Here is a 19600-nt window from a genome sequence, read left to right as displayed (position 1 = left end):
ACTCAAAATTAATTTAACATTGGTTTAGGCCAATTTCTGTGCGTACGGAGGAGGATGGAAAAGGCTCCACACAGCGAGAGCACGGACATCAAGCTGCATCCTCAGAAGCTTTGGAAAAAATTCGACCAGAATAACCCTCAAGTTAAACCGATGAGAGCACAACTTTAGTTGTGGACGTAAGATTTGCTGTTGCAGACGTCTACGCTGTAAAACACTGATTCTCAAGAAGTTTCAGGAATGAAAGTCTTAGAGACTTCAGAAAAAGTCTTAAGAACCAGGCATGCTATTGTTAGGAGCAGAGAAAGAGACAAATTGTAAAAGTCAGACTACATAAATGATTGCAATGGACAAAAATACCAAGCTGAAGAGGTTAGCAGAACAGACAGGATTTGAAATAAGTCTCCGCTTCATAAGTATACTGGGAGCCTAGTTTGTGCCCAGCAGAGAACAAGCTTCTTACCAAATTTAACTCTTCATTCTGTCTTACTGCTTCAGAATATGAATCATCAAGTTTTTTCTGCAATTCAGTCAACAGATCTTTGAGCTGAAATGAAGTTTAGAGTTTTAGGATTTGTCTCTCCTTAGGATGCTCACTTTTCTTCTGCTCAGTTATTAGTGTGTTGCTCTACCCTAAGGTCACAAGCATATCAACTCCTCAGCCACAGGGGCTAAAGCACTAGATTAGTTTGCCAGCCAACTGATAACCAAAAAAAAAAAAAGAGAACAGTTTTGTCAATTATGTTTACCTCTCTGACTTCTGAAACATAAGTAGATCGTTCTATTTCTGCCTTTTCTAGTTCACTTTCCAAATGTTCTCTCTCTTTTTTAAGCTAGAAACAGAAAAACAGAGTTAAAACAGATGTTTCCAATGCCGTCTTGCAGTACCATTTCCGTAATTTATAATCAGCTCTAAATTTCTAACCAAATATTCCATGACATTTAGAGAGCATTTCAAATCCAGTAATTGCACAGATTTTTAAAACTGTTACACCTCAAAAAGAGAAAAAGAACCAAGCCTAGCATTGTCAACAAGCTCTAAACTGCTCAGTCTCACAAGGGAAGAGTTCCAGTGGGTGAGCACAGGACAGTTCCCAGTACACAGCTTCTCTGCTTGTTAAAAACACTGGCCAAAAGATCCAGTTTCAACTGCAGCAAGACTGAACCACTTGGAGGAGAGAAGTCCTGGGAAGTTCAGACTTAAACACGATTTAGGCTTATTCTGTAAGTAACAGAAAGTTTCAAAGACAGAAAAAAAGAAAAAGGAAAAAAACCCAAACACCTGCACATACATTTTCAACTTCTTTGATTTCTTCCTTTAACCTCTCTACCTCGTGCTCCAAGGAAACGACTGAAAAACGCATCTGCAGTTTTCAAGAAAGATAAACATATCATTTAGTTGGGTTGGTCTAAGTCAAACTCTCCATACACACACAAGCTTGCTTCTATGATTTAAAAAAAATAAAAAAAAAAACAACCCCACATTACAGATGAAAACACAGCAACTGAATAAATTAAGATGCTCAAGCAATTCAATATACTGAGTCTCCATTAGAACACCTTTCCTAACTTTTCCCAACACAGGAAGTTTTTTGATGTATTTAGAGCCTAGCTGTTGGAAAGATTTGGAATATGAGGACTGAGTCAGTTATCCATTAGCCATGGTAAGGGAAATGTGACTGTCTCCATCCGTTACAAGACGTAGCCAAATCCAGCGTATTTAACCTTGGAAGCTGTGCAAGTACAGCAGACAGTAGCACATCTGTAGATCAAGATGTCACAGCCTTTTATAAGCCCCTCAAACAAGATGTTTACAAATCATCTGTTTGCTTCAGACTCGTACTCTGGCACTCAAATTTACTAAGCAGAGGTACTTAAGAAATTATTCCTTTCAAAAAAAAAAAAACAACAAAGGTAGTGTGACCTACTTTAACTCTAGATTAGGGAAGAAACATAAAAGGCTTTTTTCAAACCACTTTTGCCAGCAACAGAGCCTTCCTAAAAAGGAAAGCTTTGCAGGCTATTTCAAGTGTAATTAGTTGGCCATAATGAATTAAGCACAATTTTAACAGCTTCCAAAAACTTGTTATGATTACACGATATGTAAATCCAGCACAAAGAGTCTGTGTCTGTTCACAAATGGCTTGGAAAAAAACTGGTGCTTAACAGACATACAGTCTGAGATGCCAGGGTCAGAAAAATACATATTCCTGGGCACACTGATAGGACATATGTACATTCCAGAATCTTTGGCTTCCTATCCCAGCAGCATTAATAACATTATGTGCAATTTGGCCGCCTCTTGCGTCACCTGCAAAGGGCTATGACACAGAATTTTCCTCATGGTCAAGGACCCTATACCTGTGCTGTCTGTTTGTTCTTGCTTCTCTAAAGACGGCAACAGGAATAGCCACAAAAATCAGAAGACATCAATTCCTCCACTCTTTAGATTTTTGTTTTGTTTTTTTTTTTTTAATGGCAATAGGTTCCTCAAGAAAAAAAACCAAAACAACAACAAAACAAAATCAACCTCGACATGAAACAAAAGTATCAGACCACCAAAAAATACTTCTGTTACAAGGAAGGATCGTTCCTATCATACTGGTTGCAGACTTCACCTTTTTCATCCGCTGGTCACACACATCAAACCAGGCAGTCAGGGCTGTTCTACACCTGCCTTCACAGAACTCAAACACCCTCTGTGACTTCAAGCAGAAACTGTCTGGCTGATGCAAGAAAAGCAAATCTTCAGAAATACCTGTTTAAGCTCCTTCTGCGATTCTTCAACTTTTATCTTCCATTTGCTTTCTTCCTCTTCCACGCTCCTCTGTAGCCTTTGTAAAATCCCCTCCTAAGAAGAGAGCAGGGTTTGAAAGCTTACAGCAGAAAAAAGGCAGCTTACAACATCACAAGGCAGAGGCAATCGGGCATCCTGCTTACCGTCTCCGCCAGAACCGATTTGTATTTCTCGCACTCCAGCTGCAGCAGTATGTGCATCTCCTCGGCCTCCTTCAGCTTCTGCTCCATGGCCTGGCAAAGGAGAAAAGGGAACACAGGAGTCATGTCTCAGCTGACAGACTGAAGTTCTATTATTTACCTTATTTCAACAGGCAAGCTGGTGTCATTCACATTGGCAGGTCTGTCTTTCAAACCCAGGCGAAGACAGCAGCAAGTACCATGTTCACCTAGAGCTCTCGATACTGAATCTTAAACTATGTGCCTAACTGCAGGAATTCTGATACACCCCCAAAAAAGCAAACAACAATTCCCTGAAGAACAAACAGGGACTTTGAATTTCATAAATGTTTTGACAGCCTCATAAAGTGCAAATATATTTTTGATTTACAAGATGCAAACGTCCATAAAAATTGTCTTGTCACCCATTCATCAATTTGAACTCTGCAATCCAGAGCACAACTTGCGAGATTTATCCTGGAGAACATCCTCTATGCCACACACAAGGAAGCTGTCCACTCTTTGTGCCTACCTTGACATCTTCGGATCCTGAAGCCTCCCTCAAGTATTCTTTAGCCAACTTTTCAAACCCACATATCCACTCGCTGTGGCTCTGTTGGGAAACACATTTGGTTAAAGCTGAGATTAACATCAATAAATCTCTCTTGAGGACATCTGCCTCCCAAGAGGAGCATTTCAGTCCTTTAATTCCCAGAGCTAACCCGCAGCCTCACAGCAGTTTTTCAGCTACCACTGCACGCGGTCGAGCGTGGGCAGCAATCCAGGGGCACCCACCAGTGGGTGGGCAGCAATCCAGGAGCACGAGGGTACAAGACACACAACAGTTCACGTGGGTTTGGAAGTGCTGAAATATAACTGGGTGGTAGAGGTCTCCCTGCAAGTGTCAGAGCTCTACAAGAAATATTTGAAGACTTAAAGGAATCCTCGAGAAGTTAAAGCCATGTAATTGTAGGGACTTCACTAGGAAGACTGCTTCGTAACCTTACAGAAGTTCACCAGAAGACTAACTTGGGAAGAATTTAAAAATATAAATATTCAAAACCTCTAGACGTTACAAATGAAACTCATGCCCTATTTTTCCAGCCTCACTTCACATCACATCACTTGCACAACCTGCATGAACCCAGCGCACTTCCCTCACAAACAACAGAAAGCCACTGACATAAAATGGGGAAATGGTGGTTTCCAAGGAACTTCAGGAAGAAAACAAACCTTCCTGAACTGTATTTAACTGGCACTGAGGCAGCACAGCCCCTCTGGAAAGAGGAGCCAGGGAAGATACAGATCCCCATCACGCCAGACACTGAGCAAACACTCAGCAGACCTTACCCACCCCGTAAAATTCACTCTCTCGGTTAGACACAAGATAACACAAGCAGATGAATCAGATGTTGGGGCAGTAATAAAATAAAATAAGACAACTGTAATGTGTGGGGTTTTTTTGTTTAAACACTCTCCTTGAAGTAACCATCTGCAGCTTTGCCAGCAGAAGACACTTGGGTCCCACTACAAAAGCCTTGGGGCAGAAAGGACTGCGGGGAAGTGCTCTAGACTGCTCAGCACAGCAGGAGCAGAGCTCCCTGTCCCCCAGCACAAGGATAGGAAAAGTCCCAATTCTTACCACATTAGAAGGAAGAGAAACTTTAGGGAACAGCTTCTGGAGTAGTTTGCGTGTCTCCACCTCAGCAGCTTCCAAATGCTGCTGCTTCTCCTAAACCAAGAGAAGGATTCAGGTGAGATTGGGCAATGACCTGGCAATAGCCTCTTCTACACCCAGAGTAACTTATTTAACCCAGAAAGTAATTCTTGTCAGCAAGAAAGGCACTACAGTTTCTGAAACTGCCAGTAAATTGCCTTTAGAATTGACACTTAACTGCTTTAGAATTTGGCCTTCACATTTGTTGGTGCTTAAGCTTTTATTTTCTTAAGTTCTCTTCCAATGTAGCCTGCTTGTACAGAAGCTACACCATCATTCACTTGTCACAACACAACACAAACTACACTGTGCTGAGTAACTGCATCCACAGTTCACACCAACCCTGCCACTCAAGTTGAGCCACCTCAAAACCAGTAAGTTTGGTCAATTGAATATTATTTTTAAATCCATACTTATTTTAAACAACTTTAGGTGGGTGAGGGGGAAAAAAAATCTCCATAAATTAATGTAATCACATCAAAAACTGAGAATTAAAGTCAAAAGGAAACTTTGTGTTAATGCACATTTGAACCAGGCCAAGAAAGCAAAACTGTATCTTCTAAATATTTCTTTTAAGTACTCAAGGGAGACCCTTAACATCTTCCTTCCCCAAGTTTGGATGCAACAGGAAATAATTATTAGAGCTGTGTGACAATTTCCAGGTTTTCTTTGTCATTGCTCTGCAAATATAAAAGCACAGAGCCAATGGCACCACAGACCTATCATTCCATTTATTTAACATTAAAAGCAGAGCAGCCACAAGACATTTGCTTGCCATGCTTGTGGCGGATCGGTTCAATTTAGCCACATGATGCTCAGGCTCCCACATAAGTTTAAATGCAGAAAGCTCGAAACCCAACGCAGAAGGCAGCTTTCAGCAAAAACCCTTCATTAATATTTGGGTTTGTTATTTATTTTTTAATTTTGACATCAGCATTACTGCGCCTTTGCTGCTCCGAGCTCCTCTGCTGCAAGAGATCGGTGGCATTAGCAGGTTGAGATTGAGAGACAGAAAAGGGACAGGAGACATTAGGTGGTGAAGTTGTGCTCAGTGTGTGAAGTTTTCACCAATTTAGGAAGCACCGAGAAGTGGCAAAGGGCTGTTTGATGGAGGCTCTGACTGCAAGAGAAAGCAGGCAAGCGTTAGCGCACACCAAAAGCGGGCACAGCCTCTCCGAACGCAGGGGCCGAGTGAAGAGTGGAGACATCTCCAAAACACAGATGCACAATCCCAAACCGGAGCTCCTCTGCTTCAAGCTACCTGACTTGTGTTGTTTTTAAAAGTTACTTTGATGCTTTTTTTTTTTAAATCTGCATAGAGACAACTCCAAATCAGGCTCGCAGCGAATGCAAGCTCTTTTCAGAGCAATTCACGCCCCGTGTAATTTTGAACCTTGGCTCTGACAGGACCTGTCGAGCTTCATATGCTTTCAAGGAGGAAATTCACAGCTGCGGTGACACTGTTTTCCTGAGAAGTTCCCAGGTTTTTAAAATAATAATCCAGTTCTTCGCAGGTCCAATAAATTTATTCAAGCACAGAGAAAGCCCAGTAGATGAAAGCAGATTGCTCACCAGCACAGTTTTTATTCTAGAGCTCCCCACGAAGGAAAAAAAAAAAACCTCACGACAGCTCTAACAATTATGCAAACAGAAATCAAGAAAATCAGCATGCTCACAGACTAAGGATGGGGGGAAAAAAAAAAAAACAAAGACAACAGGAAAAAGCAGAGGTGAGAGTACATGAATGATCACTCAGACTATATTTAAATTGCAGTAAAAGTTAAATGCCTCCATTTCATTTAAAAAACCAGCTGCAGATTTGCTTCTAGCTTAACGCATTGTTTCTAGCAGTTAACATTACAACCTTGGCAGTCTTGTTCACTTTCTCCTGCAGCAATTTTTCAGTTGATGCCAATGCGTCCATTGCTTCCCAGTTTTTCTCCCGAAGGTCCTAATCATTTTTAGAAAGAATTATTTCAGTTCAGCCAATATTCAAACTGTTCCCGCTTTTACTTCAGAGATATATTTTGCATTACATTCCATCATTTGCATTGAAATGCTGGTTACTGCAAGATGATTTTGCCAGGTAAGATGACATACACTAGGAAAAACAAGTGTGATGTTCCAAAGTCTTTGAATTCAAAGGGGAAAAAAAAAATCAAAAATAAAAATATAATGCCAATTTCTGCCCAACCTGCCCCCACGTCCAGAACTGATGTGAGTGTTACTGCGGAGCGTGTCGCGACAGCGACCCCACACTTTGACTGCACTTGTAAGAAGCAAGAGGGAAGTTTTCAAAAGTAGCGAGGAACACAGACACCAAAAACCACAGATTACACAACAGAGTGTTAGGCACGTCGCGTTGCAGAACCTAGCGTGGACCCGAGTATACACGGAGGTGTAACACATTTATGCCCCTGATCTTGCAACCAGGTCCAGCTGCGTAGATCCTTGGGCCTCAACCCAAACCTACAATAGGGCTCATTTTAGAAACCCCAAGCTCAGGGCCTCGGTTTGCAGCATTTAACCCACGCAGTTCTCTCCACCGTACCCCAAAGAAAACCAGTTTGCTGCTCACCGGCCCTCCCGGGAGGTTTGGGGATCTCACACCAGCGGCAAGCACGCCTCAGATCTGCGTGGAAACGCCAACCGTGCCGCGCTCCTGCATCTTTCTTGGCGAGGTCATCAAACGTGTACTCCACAAGGTGTCAACATGCAAGCTCAGTTAGGAGCCCGAGAGCTCTTATAAAAAGAATCTCGCAGCTCTCATCTAGGAAGGACGGTGGGCCTTGTGGGGAGGAGATTACAGTGCCTGAGATTTAGATTTTTATTTTTTTTTATTTTTTTTTTTACCCTTGGAGCACTTTGTTTGAGAAAAGATTTATTTTTGAAAGGTTGTGGGGTTTTTTTTAAGCAGCATCCAAATCCTACCAAGTACCTACACTGGTTTTACTTAACCACTTCCATGTGCCTGCCATCCTAAGGGCCGTTTCACAGGACATAAAAAACAAGATTGGATAAAATTGTGATGTGCCTTTAGCAGCAGGAAGACTCCTGCCTGAACCACGAAGGGTACTTAGACCTTGCAGTTCCCCAGGAAACAGGCACGCATATGTTCTACCTTTCACCTCATCTGTCTTCCGAGAATATCCAGCCACCTTCCCTCTATTTGAGTTCTTAAGCAAAACTCTTCACTTGAAAGCTCACATTCCCAACATTTTCCTTGTGCATCTTCCTTGTTGTCTCACTTTTACGCAATAAAGTTTCTCACACAATATTAACTGGATTTCATAGGCTATCAAGGAGAGACAGGTCAACTAAACCCCTTCTATTTTAACAATTTTCTTCCATCTAACTTAAAATACACCATTCTGTTGCCATGTGCAGGTAACGTATTCCAAAGAGATAACTTCACAGTTCTGTGATGGAAGATGAAACCTTCCCTTTTAGCCACAAACAACCCGGGCTGCCCCATCAGCAGCTGCTGCAGAAGGACGGCTCGGCTCGCTCCTTCAGAAGGTCAGGAATAGTCACGCTCTTAGGAATGGGAAGAGCCAGATCTGAGAACCCTGAAGGTAACACCTCCTCCCACATTCCCACACAAGGACCATAACTCAGCCAGAGCGCACAGCCCCCTCCATCCTCCCACCTCGAATCCCCTCCTCTTCCCTTGGCAAAGGCGGTTTCCAAACAGGGCTTGAATCCAAGCCTGAAAACTTGCTACGGGATGTGTCCCCACCATCTCATCAAAATCAGCAACTTGTCAAAGAGCTGACAAAACTTGGAGCAGTAAAGTCACTTCCAAGAAGAGAGGAGTGTCCAGGGGACACAATACAGCAGACAACTGTCAGAAAGGTTTCCATAGCAGGATGCCCTAGGCATCGAGGAGTGCTGTGCACACAGCTTTGGTTGTTCTTTGGGGTTTTGGTTGGTTGGTTGGGTTTTTTTAGGGGAGGGAGAGGCGGGGGAAGAATTTCCTTACGTTGTTCTTTTTCCTCTGTTGCTCAAAAGCATTTCTCTGAGAGGCGAGCTCATTCTGGAGACTGGCAATTTCTTTCTCTTGCCCTGCAACCCTGAATTAGCAAAAAAAGAATCATAAACAAGTCAGGAGACATTTAAGTAATCTCAAGTGAAGCCCTGACACCCCTTCACATCCACTGACTTGCTTTCCCCTTCCAGCAACACACTCTTTGAAAAGCTGCTCTCACTGTCTTGGCAGTACCTCTTGCTCCCTACTGGTCTGCAAACTGCAGGCCGTCCGAGAAAAACCCATTGTAAAGCTGTTGTAAAGCCGTTGTTTGCCTGCAACAGGCATTTGCACACATTTATCAAGGCAACACATTAGACAAGGGTAAGTCAGCCAGCCCACCCTAATACACCACCACAAAACAGGCACTGCCTGCTGGCTAAGAGCATTCTTCTTCAACCATCTAGTCCACAATTTATAGGATGTTTAACTTACAAGAAAAATAATTCAGACAGCCAAAAACGCATGGCAGTGGCAATTTATGTAGCACAGTACAAGTCAGTTTGGCAATAGTTTCACACAGTTCTTTAGTGTGCTTCAGCTCTACTTTTACCCCTGAGATTTTCCCTGGGAAGAGATTTCATAATATGAACAACCTTCTACACTAAGCTGAACTTCCAAGAAAAAAGCCTGTCACTTTTGCTTGAAACACTAACATTTAACTCTTCAGACTTACAGCTGAGTTGGCACGTGTTTAAAATTAAATCAATCATGGCTGACTTACACTGTGGGCACAACATATTGCTAGCACTGTCTGCAGAAGATTACAGCTAGGGATTATTAGCCTGAGCAGATTCTCTATGTTCAAGTTTTATTAGGTAGCAAAGATTTGATTTTTTTTTTTTTACTGGCCACCTCTCACACGCTGATATTGTACATTTGGCCCTTATTTAATCTATTAAATTTCCTGAGTAGTAGGTGAAAAGAAGCACTGATCTATTCCATTCAGCTTCTGGCAGTACTCACACTTGCAGAAGCTCCTCGCTCTGGACGGTCAGAGATGCCTACAAAACAGATCAGAAACTCATGAGGAGCAGATCACCAGCAAAGATCACTGCAGAGGTCACGATCTGCATCACTGCAACACTAAGCAGCTGCACTCTTGGCCTTCAGGGGAGCCCCGTCCAGCCTCCTTTGGCCAGAAGAGCCCTGGCTGTGACACAGCGTGTAAAGACAGGAGTGGAAGCTAGATGAGAACACAGTAGGCGTAAGGAAAAGCACCAAGGTGCAAGCACAGGGAGGTAGGAACAGATATGCAACAGCCAGAAAAGCTGGCTTAGTGCAAACCCTGAAGCTGGGTTTGCATCATTGATACAACTCTTGGTTTTCCATGCCACCCACTTCAACTTCATTCAGTAACGCTGCAACTGGAAGCTGTACCTGTTTGCAGTTCTCCTGCTTTAATTCTTGAATTTGAGCTTTAAAAGATTCATTTTCTTTTTGTATATCCTGTTGAAAGAAAAAAGGCGATACATACACATGTAAATAGACATACACTCACAATATATACACTCCTTAGAACACAAGGCACTCCTATCGAAACTTTACCTGCAATTGTTTTACTTGGTTTGCAATTTCTCTCTCTTTTTCTTCCACTACAGCTTTCAACTTCTTCGTTTGTTCTTCTTCCCCTTTCAACCTGCAGAGATGGTGAAGAAAGGAAAACAGGGTTAAAGTAAGAATTTATGTTAAAAAGGGACAGATACTCTAGCTTGGGCAGTTTTCAGCAGCAGAAGATAAATATATTTTGTATTTTATATATATATATATAATCAGCCAAGGAAGGAGAGCATACGCACATGGAGAAGAAGAAATCATTATACTATAGCTCCAAAACAAGAAAGCTAAGAGAAGGTGTCAGGTACAGTCTCCTAAAGGTGAGGCTGCTTTTTTTGGTATCGTGTCCTGGCTATACAGGAGCTCCGCCGGGAGGGCAGCACGTTACAAGAGCCACACTGAAGACAGAGCCCTTTTTGGCACAGTTCCCTGAAACCTTCCTCAGACTTCGAGCAGCCAGACAAAGCAGAGTCACAACAGAGGAAAGCCTGGCAGCATTTCTCCCCAAAACAGGAGCTACAGAATTGGCTATTGCAACTCAGACTGAAAACAGCAAACTGTTATCTGCTCACTGCTTTTACTGACTGAGGCACAGGCACTTAAATCCCCCACTCTTTTAAACCTGCTAAATAGAAGGAGAAATTAACACTAGACACAAGAAGTAGCAGCGATTTCACCAGTTAGTAGAGCCCTGGGCGATCACTCGCTCTCCTCAAGCGTACGAGCGCTACTACTCCGGCGCACCAGGCAGGGACGCCAGACGTACATGCGGCAGCAGACGTGCTGGCTGGTGCGCGTCCATCAGCACCAACAGCTTATTTTAGCAAATGCTTGAAACCAATTCATACACTCCAACTGAAGATAAACACCAGCACCGAATGCATATTATCAGCGGGCACTGAAGAAAGTGCATACTCACAGGCTTTCCAGGTTCTGGACTTGGGATGTGGCAGGGACCTGAAACACAAAAACAATTCCCAGCCTGATTTTAATGACACTGTAGAGGTTTCAAATTAGCAGCAACTCTTTGCACAAGCAGAAGCACCACACAGCTTGCAAGATACTTGCCAAAGAAATACCAAGAATTTTGCATCAGACGTGGCTCCAAGAGTATCTAAACACGTAATGGATTTCAGAAGCACAGCTTACACCGAGCATCCCAAACTTCGCACCAACCAATCTCTCCCCGTTCCACCTTTCCCCTGGGATAAACGTCTGTCTAGACATTGACCCGAAACATGAGTGCAACTCGGTTTCTCCGTTTTATCACGGACAAAAATCCAAACCGAGCTAGAATACCATCTTACTGGAAAAATTTTTCTATTAATTAATACCCGGCTTCAAGGTTGCTCATTTGCCTGTTCTCAAGTCCAGTGCAGGATATCAAAAGGCAAAATATTCCAGCCAGCTGCAACTTCTGCAACAAGGAAGGAAGGAACCACAGCAAAGCCTGACTGCTTCAAGAGCGGCTGCTACGTGCAGTTACACCAAGAGTTCCTCCCTGACTGTAGCCCTGCAGAGACACCACTTCAGTCTGGCAAGGAGGTACCTACGACATAGCTATGATTCTGTTTTTGCTCTGAAAACTTTGAAGCTCATAGCTACTTGTTAGGCATCATATCATCCAAGTTAAAAGAAAAACTCTCAGAACTTGTTATCCATGTAAAACCCACTTTGGATGAACACAGTAACTAGTGGGCTCTGCACAGTGGAGACTACCAGTGTGGTCACGTAGGACTTAGAGAAGTTCTGGAGGTTGAAACCAAGGCAAACCCTTCATGAGAGGCAGAGGGCAGAACCAACATACCTGTTGGAGCTGTTGCAGGTTGTGTTGTTCTAACTCCTGAACTTTACTGGTTAATTGTGCAATTGTATCCTTCTGACCCTTTGGACGGGAAAAAAAAAAATACATAACACAAGTTTAGAAGTGTAAATGTAAGTTTTACACAGCCAGCCATACCGCAACAGAACTTATTTCCCATTAGAATACCAAGAAAACTTACCTGCAGCCACTCTCCTTTCTTGGCAATCTCTTTCTCCTTCTCTTCCAATAAGGCCTCCATGGTTTTCACCTGCTTTTCCTTTCCCTTTAACCTGTATCATTAAACACACACAGACACACAGCATAAACCCTTGCTCTTTTATCCATCTGAAAAGAAAAAAAAACATCCTATGTTTTGCAGCACATAACAAAAGCAGCATATGTGATCAAAGGCACAAACAATTCACTCACTAAAAATCAATGTATGAACACTTCCACCTCAGCCTGGGTTAGCAGGAGATGCCCTTGATCAGTGGTACTGCTCATTAAGTGAAAGCAGACAAATTCTGCACCGACATAGAGATTTCAAACTCATGTGCTTTCCTCACCTAAAAACACCTCCTTCTCCCTCCCCAGTTGAGCACACGAGAGACTGACAAGCATGGTAGCCCAATCCCCACTTACCCATGCAGTTACAACACAGATATTACCAAACTAAATTCGTCACAGTGCTTTGCCTACATCCTTCCATCCGAACTTGGATTTAATCCCTCGTAATTTAACTGGGGCTCATAAAGCCACACAGCACTTCACCTTGCTTACTGTCTCAGACAGAACCAATATTTCCAATAAGGACACACATCTACCAAGACCAGTGTCAATAGCCTGCATGTGAAGCACAGACACCAGGCAAGAATATTTTAACCTGAAACACTCTGGAGCAGAGAAGCAAAGGGTGCACAAGGCAAATGAGACATGTTAACAACTGTACTTACAGAGTCTGAAGTTCTTTGACTTGTGATGTAATCGACACCTAAAGAAAATAATCAGAACTTCAGTTCAACGCACATGGAAAAGACATAAATGCTATAAACTGCTCTAGGGAGAAACAAGGAGAAAAGCCATTAGACATTATGAAAACAGGCGCTATTTGTTACAGTTGTGTAAGCATGAGCATGCCCTTTTGTGTGGGAAAATAAGTTACGAGAAGCAAAGTGTCTCCACTATTTACTTTGTCCACATTTAAAATGTGACTTCCAGGGCAGAAAAGAAAACTGTGCAAATGGGAACGCAAGCAGGCCCACGGGAGCACACTTCCACCACAAGAGACAAAGAAAGAAGCAGACACTGATGAAGACGACAACCACCTCACCAGCAAGTGCAGCTCCAATCAGAGAGAGCATGCCAGGTCATTTAGACCTTTGCACAAGCAAGTGCTTTTTAGATGCTCTCTGCGATGTCAGCACTCCCCTAAATTCCCATTCTAAGGCTGAACATAGATCTAAGACACAAGATTCGGTGGGAACATTTCCTTGGAATTTTGTATAAAAGCTTGACCATGGCTATCTGTGCAGACACAGGCTATCCAAACAGTTCAGTTTTAGTCCTCTACCATGACAGTCTCGGACATTCCCAAAAACCTCTTGTTCTGCTTGCAGGAGACCAAAATATGCATAAATCCACCACCTTTGGAGTAAGTATCCCTCATATGTAGCTTTCCAGAGACAGCAAGTCTAAACTGCATTTTGTTCTGGGCTCTGTGTCAGTTTTAGGGAAGGAAACACACACAAATAATTGCTCCAGTTCCTGGGAACTTGCTTTGGAGGAAAAGCCTGAGACGGAAACACATTATGAAGCCTTGCCTAAAAAGGACAAAACTTGAGCACTAAGGAAAGAAAAGGGGCTAATAAGTTGGAATGCAGCTAGAAAGACTGAAAAAGTGCAAACAAAAACCAAACAACCCACACAAACAAGTGAGCAAACTTCCTGACAGCACGATGGATTAAGCTGCCTGCAGAACGGGCTCCCTAAGGAAAGGCGCATTCTTGTTGTTTTGGATGTGAGACAGCAAGCATGCCAAAAAAGCCAGTACTCCTCCATTTTCTGCATTCCTGATAGCTAGAGTAGAACTCAGTCTGCCAAGACAGACTTTTTTTTGGACACTAGGAAGAAAATAGTCTTAGGTTTACCTGGAAACCACATTTTGCGGGGGTCCATAATATTGTTCTAGCAATACAGAAAGGCCAAGAAAAGGAGAAGCGCCTTCAGCACTTGAGACTTCCGAGTTGCCAGCCTCAAAGGATGTCCCAGGGTTTCATGTTTACTATATGGACAGTATGCAATATGCCCAGCCAGAGCTAATGCTACTATGCTTTAAGTTATAGCAATTCTTGCCAAATTTCATACTGGAAGCCCAAAAATCTTGGGCCTCCAGACAAATGTGGTTTCTGAAAGGCAGCAGCAGTTATACTACACGTGTATGGCTTTATACCCAACAATAGTGTAGGTCTATTGTTAGGAGGTTCTCCTACCCAATGACATTCACAAGTGAAAGAAAACACACTAGAACAGAAATGAGTGAGCAGCGCATCCAAGGCAAGGCTGTTTCACACTTCTGGCACTAAGGTATTTTACCTGTTTTTCCATCTCAAGCTGGGAATTTCCTACTTCTTCTTTCAGAGCCTCTATTTCCTGTGTCAAAGCCTTTTCAATGACAAAACAGACAGGATTGGACAATGGAAACACAAAAACGCCACAAAAAAATGGATGCTACAAGTTTATCACTCTAGAATGCCATGCAGTTACATATAAATGGTCGTCAGTGGCACAGACACAGAAAGGAAGGGAGCTATTGCAGAGATCAGTACCTGAACAGTCTTCTCCTTGTTTGCTACTTTAAGGATTTCAGCCTGAAGAAGCTCTTCCACCGATTTTATTTTTCCATCCTTCTCAAGGTTCCTTCAAATGAGCAGAGCAACAATTATCAGCTGGCTGAACACACTGCATTACCTGAGCAAACACAGGAGCTTTGGTTCTGCTATCACATCACCTCATCAGCCTCAGGCACCCACAGTGGGTCCAAGCAGGAGAAAGAAATAGAAGGAATAAGACTGAGAACAGTGCAGAACAAGGTCACTTTTATATAATTAGGAGTTCATGTGCTGAAAAGATATTATTACTGTCTTAAAAAATGCAAATTAAGGTATCAATAGTCCCTGGAATGACACACAGCCTTCACTGGACATTCCAAAGTACTTATCAGCTTCAAATACAGACATGGGAGGAACAAGCTCACTCCTTTTAGAGTCCCTACCGAAAAAAAACAATTACCTGACAACTCAGTGCAATTCTTCTTCCAGTCAAAGTCAGGCTTACAAAGTTAGTTGCTCAGCAGAGAAGCAACCAGATTTTCAAATGGTATTGATCTAATGTGATGTGTTTCCAAAGCAATAATGCTTCCAGTTGCACACACACACTTCATCCAGTCAAAAGCAAATCATTTCAGGGAAGCAAAACACTCGTAAGCCAAGGAATAAACAGAAGTAACAATCAGAAATTATATCTGTGCAGTTACTTACACCTTCTGGAGTTCTTCCACCAGCGATTGGAAGGAAACCTGTAGAAAACAGAGCTTCAATTTAGAAAAATAGAAGAGAGCAAAACAATCTGCAAGTGTTGAGGGGTAAGGGAGTAGAGAGCTTAAGCACTCTGGCACTGGGTAAGCTATGGAGCAGCTTAATATTATCTATCTGGCTGCTCCTGACAAAGTTAGCTGTTGGTCTCCAGTTCCTGGCAAACCAATAATACCAAGTCTGCTGCAAGTGCTAGGATAACAAAAGCAAACCCACACCACCGTTAACAGGAGAGGCTGAGGTTCAGGACCAGCTAACCTGTTCAGACTGGCACCACTGCACAGCCTTCCCCAGTTATCGTGCTTCTCCTCCCCCACAAATGATATTCCAGAAACTAAGTGCCTGCCTGAGCTGTCCAAGCAGGGCTGGACGTCAAGGAATGGCAACATCAAAAACGGTAACGCTGTGACAGTGTCACTGAATACAGACATCAACAGAAGGGGGTTAAGTCACAGCTGCACAAGTCTGGATTAACGTCAGAAAGCTCAAAGATGCACAATGAAGCTGTAGCCGTACGAGCTGCCTACCAGCCACACTCACTGCACTAGGCTCCTGGGGGAAAAAAAGCAACTCACAGTCATTTCGGTGCGAGGCAAACTCAAACCAACTCAGAACCTCCGCTGAATCGGTACCTTTACATCTGCCACAATTCTGACGCTTACGCAAAGGAAGTATTAGATAGAAGTATCAGATTCCAGACCAACGTTGGAAGAAAACAGGATGCTTTGCCAACAGGCTTCAAAGACATCTTCACCTTCTTCCCTTGGCTTTTGCAACCACAGCAAGATTCTTTTTAGATTTAGTTTAGGTGTAATAAAAGTTTTAGATGAAAAGTACTACCTGCTCCGATTGCTGAATTTGCAGACTTTGAAGTTCTTTTCTCAAGGATGAATTTTCCGTTCGCAGTGCCTTTGAAAGCAGACACACAGATAATGAAAGACTCATTTGTTGGGTAAAAAGCGTTAAGCTTGACAGAAAAGTCATTTCTTTTAGAACAAGGGAAAGACTTTGAAAGTCCAAAAGAAACCCTCTCCGCAGCAGCCGGAGTCAATGGACTAATTACTCATTAAGGACAACTCAGAGCGGACTTCAATCTACAGGAAGCTAGAGCTCAGGGAAACATCAAGGTGACGTTCTGTATCTTTGGCTGCTTAGTGACCTGACGGTTTGCTAGTGAGTAACCACTCCCCAGCAGAGGTGTGTCAGCAATGCACCTGGAATTCAGGGACATTAAGAAAGTGAGCATTGTCTTGGCTATGTCCTGGTAGACAGGACACAGCTTTCCAGCAAAATCCAGCTGAAAACAGACAAGGTTTTGTACCAGCTTTCCAGACTTCTCATCACTAGCTTCTTTACAAAGAGAACAGGAAGGAAATACCTTTAGCATCATCCCAGAAGTGTCACTAGTTTATAATCCATTTAACCCTTTAAATTACCAACTAAGTAAGAACATGCAAGAGTCCCATACAGTAAAGTTTTTAAAAAACGCCCTTTCCTAAAGACAGATTGGTTGCAGATCAGGCCAAACATACAGCTCTAGAGATATATTTACTCCAAAAGATCCCAGGTACGCACACTAGCAAAACATGCTCTAGACTAAGCAGTCAATGCTTGTGCTTAGTGTTGTCTTACCAAAAAGGGTCTAAGCCTTGTCTCCAAAAATGCTTTCCAATTCAAAGGGAATGATCTCAGATTGCACTATGAGCACTCAAATATACACTCTGCACAAGAGCACTTCATCTCTGTTTCCCCATAAAAAGACAACATGAGAGATTTTTACCATCAGCTCCTCCTCTTTATTAGCCACCTGTATGAGTCCTGCCTCAAGCAGCTCTTCAACCGTCTTGATTTTATCATCCTTCTCTCTCATGCTGAGAAATCAAAAGTGTTTAGAAAAAGGAGTTAATCCCTGAAAGCAGTTTGGCTATCAATAGTAGCCTTGTTGCCAACAAAATGAGATCTTTATTTTAGCCCCTGATTCAAAACAGAAAAAGTTTCTTACCTTCTTTCCATCTGCTCTAACAAGTCTTTGTTTGCCTATAAAAAAAACACAACAGGGTGATCATTAACTGGGTCAATAACTGTTTGGGATTTTAAAACCAGAAATAACTGGAGAGCATCAACTTGAACAGAAGCTTAGTGACTACACGAGATCAGAGGGGAAAATAAAGTAGGAAGAGAACGTCCTCATGGCATGTGTGTCTAATACTGATGCTGAAAAGATGTCAATCTGTCACAGTAAAATTATTAAGGCATTTGAGCAGGATCTGTACTTCCCCTGATGGACAGGAATTCTGGTGACAAGATGCTGTGGGACACAGGATCCTAGTGATCCTAGGCAGTGCCAGGCATCCCAAGCACTGTGCGGCATCTAACCCACAGCAATCAGTTCAGCACCAGAAAAATCTGCCTCTTTTGACCATTTGTTGAAACCACAACCTTCACCCGAGGCTCACTCAGTGGAACATTTACAATTTCTCAACAACGCAACATTGTGAGAGACCACACGAGAAACATAAGCCAGCTACCACCAAAAAAAATCAGCCCTATTATTTCAGACAGAACACCAAATCAGCCAGACCCAGGGGAATAAGGCTACAAATCTGGCTCTCCACCAGAAGAAAGGGAGGTGCTCCAGACACGGAGCTGCTGGCTAGCAGACACCAGTGCAGAAAAGGAAATACATTTCCTGTCCTGCGAGTTTTTTCCAGTGTTTCAGGAAATTTCCTCATTCCACAATGGTACAAAGCAGCGTTCACAAGAGCTCTGCCAGGCAACATTTGCAGAGGAGATGGAGCTCAGCAACACAACAGCTTTGGACCTGCAGCATCCTGCGTGGCTGCCTGCAGGATGCGTGTGCCATGGGCAAAAATACAGACGAGGGACAAAAGACATCACAAAATAAATAGTTCTCCCATTCCATGGGTCTGTTCTTTGCTTATTACCAGTTTAAGAATTTGTTCCAAGATGGAAGGAACTAAGTTGGGTAAAGATCTCACCCTGGTCTCTCCACAGCCCAGTAAAAGCTCGCTCTCTCCCACAGAAGGGCTGGTTGTTCACAGGACCGTTTTATTCCAGAAAATTGCCAATAGAACTGGAAGAAATAAGTTCTTTGCTTGTGTTAAGCTAGCATTCCTTGGCGGGGGGGGATATCCACATTTTGTTTGAACACACTTGGTTAGGTCTAGAAGACAGTCACATCTGCCCTACTTGAACCCTCCATGTAAGAGAAATCACCTAAAAAGCAACCAAACAGCTTGGTTGTTGCTACCAAATAGCTCAACCCAGGGCTAACTTAAGGAAAAAAAAAAATACTTAAGAAGTTAAAAAAACCCAAAAGATAATTGATACAACCTCAGCTGGCTATACCTGCTCAGACAAGAGAGTCTGCAGCTTCTGAACTTCAGCTTGCAGAGTTACGTTTTGATCCTTGAGAACCTAGAAGGAAATTTAAGCAGTAGGGTTTGCAGTTCTGAACTGATACAAGTACAGCATTTTCATAATGGCAACAAGGTAATTACATAGCACAGAAGTCATTACAATGAGCTCTTTGGAAGCTACAAGACTACAAAGAGTCCTTTTCCCTTCTTTCGTGTTTTTCTGTATTAATACTTCTGTCCTTATGTTCCCGTGAGAAATTTAGCTGTTACCATCTTTATTCCCTGGCAGAGAATCAGAGCATACCAAGCCTGAGAGGCAAGAGAAACTGCATTTACCTCCCAAAGTGATATCAGCATCACATCAAGATTTGATAGCTGCCTCTTACAAAACATTTATTTGGCAAAGCAAACGGTCTAAGACCACTACTCTAGTTCTCTTCGGCTGTCTTAACGCTGGGGATGCACAGCAAGAGACCAGCAGTCCAGCAGCAGAGAGGTTCGCCCGGCTCCCACACTTTGGTCTAACTGCCGACTCAAAAGAGGTGAACTGGGAAGACAGAGAATCACACCACC

At 42.9% G+C, this 19600-nt stretch overlaps 1 protein-coding gene across 1 annotated transcript in view; it reads right to left on the bottom strand.

The window, feature by feature from the left end:
- The window catches only part of KTN1 (kinectin 1 (kinesin receptor)), a 52426-nt gene that overhangs the window by 9021 nt on the left and 23805 nt on the right, over positions 1–19600 (bottom strand). The window contains exons 17-39 of the mRNA XM_009871826.1: positions 19017–19085; positions 17650–17684; positions 17428–17518; positions 16488–16556; positions 15594–15631; positions 14883–14973; positions 14650–14718; positions 13011–13048; positions 12257–12347; positions 12061–12138; positions 11173–11210; positions 10245–10335; positions 10077–10145; positions 9663–9700; positions 8652–8742; positions 6534–6620; positions 4595–4684; positions 3485–3565; positions 2938–3027; positions 2756–2848; positions 1290–1361; positions 747–830; positions 461–544 (exon numbers count right to left, since the gene is read on the bottom strand). Coding sequence (XP_009870128.1) covers positions 461–544; positions 747–830; positions 1290–1361; positions 2756–2848; positions 2938–3027; positions 3485–3565; positions 4595–4684; positions 6534–6620; positions 8652–8742; positions 9663–9700; positions 10077–10145; positions 10245–10335; positions 11173–11210; positions 12061–12138; positions 12257–12347; positions 13011–13048; positions 14650–14718; positions 14883–14973; positions 15594–15631; positions 16488–16556; positions 17428–17518; positions 17650–17684; positions 19017–19085 — 1677 coding nt within the window. The remainder of the gene's footprint in view (positions 1–460; positions 545–746; positions 831–1289; positions 1362–2755; positions 2849–2937; positions 3028–3484; positions 3566–4594; positions 4685–6533; positions 6621–8651; positions 8743–9662; positions 9701–10076; positions 10146–10244; positions 10336–11172; positions 11211–12060; positions 12139–12256; positions 12348–13010; positions 13049–14649; positions 14719–14882; positions 14974–15593; positions 15632–16487; positions 16557–17427; positions 17519–17649; positions 17685–19016; positions 19086–19600) is intronic.

Source organism: Apaloderma vittatum, unplaced genomic scaffold, assembly GCF_000703405.1.
Source record: "Apaloderma vittatum isolate BGI_N311 unplaced genomic scaffold, ASM70340v1 scaffold21116, whole genome shotgun sequence".
NCBI classification, from domain to species: domain Eukaryota; kingdom Metazoa; phylum Chordata; class Aves; order Trogoniformes; family Trogonidae; genus Apaloderma; species Apaloderma vittatum.
This window is presented reverse-complemented; position numbering and strand designations above follow the sequence as displayed.